The sequence below is a fragment of the Brassica oleracea genome, chromosome C4 (assembly GCF_000695525.1).
Source record: "Brassica oleracea var. oleracea cultivar TO1000 chromosome C4, BOL, whole genome shotgun sequence".
Taxonomy (NCBI): domain Eukaryota; kingdom Viridiplantae; phylum Streptophyta; class Magnoliopsida; order Brassicales; family Brassicaceae; genus Brassica; species Brassica oleracea.
The window spans coordinates 43,102,899-43,104,988 of NC_027751.1; the positions used below are offsets into that span (position 1 = coordinate 43,102,899).

Consider the following 2,090-nt stretch of genomic DNA (forward strand, 5'->3'; position numbering starts at 1 on the left):
TTCTACACACTTCATCTTCTACACACTTCATCTTCTACACACTTCATCTTCTACACACTTCATCTTCTACACACTTCATCTTCTACACACTTCATCTTCTACACACTTCATCTTCTACACACTTCATCTTCTACACACTTCATCTTCTACACACTTCATCTTCTACACACTTCATCTTCTACACACTTCATCTTCTACACACTTCATCTTCTACACACTTCATCTTCTACACACTTCATCTTCTACACACTTCATCTTCTACACACTTCATCTTCTACACACTTCATCTTCTACACACTTCCTTTTCTACACACTTCTTCATCCTTCTCCATTTTTCTCTAGATATTTCTTCTTCTTCTTGGGCTTCTTGGGTCTTGGGCTAATGAGGGAAAAACCCAACACTTCCAAAGGGATCAATCTCAACCCCATCACTTCTCTTTATTACGTCGCTCCTTGCTGTTTTGTTTTTCTGTCCGTGCCTTGGATCTTTGTGGAGCTTCCGGTTCTGAGAGAGGCTTCGAGTTTCCGTTTCGATTTGGTCGTTTTTGGGACAAACTCGGTCTGCGCGTTTGCGTTGAACCTTGCTGTGTTTCTCCTCGTTGGGAAGACTTCTGCGTTGACTATGAATGTCGCTGGTGTGGTTAAGGACTGGCTATTGATCGCTTTCTCGTGGTCTGTGATTAAGGATACGGTCACGCCGTTGAATCTTTTTGGGTACGGACTTGCGTTTTTGGGTGTTGGGTATTACAATCATTGCAAGTTGAAGGCGTTGAAAGCCAAAGATGCTCAGAAGAAGGTTCAGGCGAGTGATGAAGAAGCTGGGAAGCTTTTGGAAGTGAGGGAAAGTGAACGTAACGAAACTAAAGATTGAGATTCTGAATCTTGATCTGGTTCAAAAATGCTATGTCAGGAAACAAGAGCTGAAGGGTTAAAGAATGATTTTTTTGAAAAGAGTTTTGTTTTTCATAGGTATGTTTATTTGTTCGTCTGCGTTTAAGTTATTACGTAGTTGATTTGATGGTACGCATGGGGGTTTTAGATGTTTTATGAATCTTTGGTAACTCGACTTTGTCTTCTCTTTGAGTTTATTTATCTTTGTTTTCTGTACTTTTACTCCTTTGTGGGTAAAAAAGACTTGTTGTACTAGTAACTACTTTATATTTTTGCATATTGAAACTTCTTTCTTTCTCCAACGAAAACGTTCTTCTTTGGAAATCAGAAGATGGTCAAAGCAGAGACATTTCACTGTATTGAAACTTCTTTGATTATGTCGGATCGTTTGGAAGCAAGATCCATGAATCTCGGGTAAAAGTTAAAAGTTAAAACATTCACATACGGACGTAATAATAATGCAACATTCATACTGACAGAAGGGTCTTTTAAACATCTCCAAATAGCGTTTACTTTCTTAGAGTCCAGTAACTAAATATGAGTTACAAATCATACAACGCTACAAGAAAACACGCAAATCATGACGGAAAAAAATTGTCGGAAATCCGTCGGGAACGCGCAATCCCAACAGAATTCCGACGAAACTAAATCCGTCGAAAATCCATCGGGATTTTCTGACGAACTCTCAACCGACAATATTTGTCAGGAATTTTCATCGGGAACGATTTTCGACGAAATTGATCCGTCGGGAGTAGTCCGTCGGAAATTCAGACTAAATCCCGACGGATTATGGTTTCAAATTATGAAAAATAAAAAAGAAACTATCTGTTATAAATTAAGCATTGAAATGATCATCCACTTCTTTACCAAACTCAAGCACTATGATCATCCACTCCTTTACCAACTCAAGCACTATGATCATCTACTCATCAAACACTATGATCACCCACTCATTTACCAAATTAAGCACTATCTTTGTTATTTTATGTATTGTTGTTCACTATAAATACTATCACTCATCTCACTCTTTTGTACACCATAAACAAGAACAAGAGTAATTCATCAAAGAATCATTACATTTTCTTCTTCCTTCTTATAATAAACTCTCTCCCTTATACTAGTGTTATTTGCTTCCTACGGGTATTAAATTCTACTCTTATTTAAATTTCTCGATACTATAAATTATAAGTTATTTCATA

At 37.4% G+C, this 2,090-nt stretch overlaps 1 protein-coding gene across 1 annotated transcript in view; it reads left to right on the top strand.

The window, feature by feature from the left end:
• LOC106342488 (probable sugar phosphate/phosphate translocator At2g25520) overlaps positions 1-1,162 on the top strand; it is a 5,481-nt gene extending 4,319 nt beyond the window's left edge. Inside the window, exon 2 of the mRNA XM_013781437.1 lies at positions 406-1,162. Within this exon, the coding sequence (XP_013636891.1) occupies positions 406-871 (466 nt within the window). The 3' untranslated portion in view covers positions 872-1,162. The remainder of the gene's footprint in view (positions 1-405) is intronic.
• Positions 1,163-2,090: the final 928 nt, after the last annotated feature.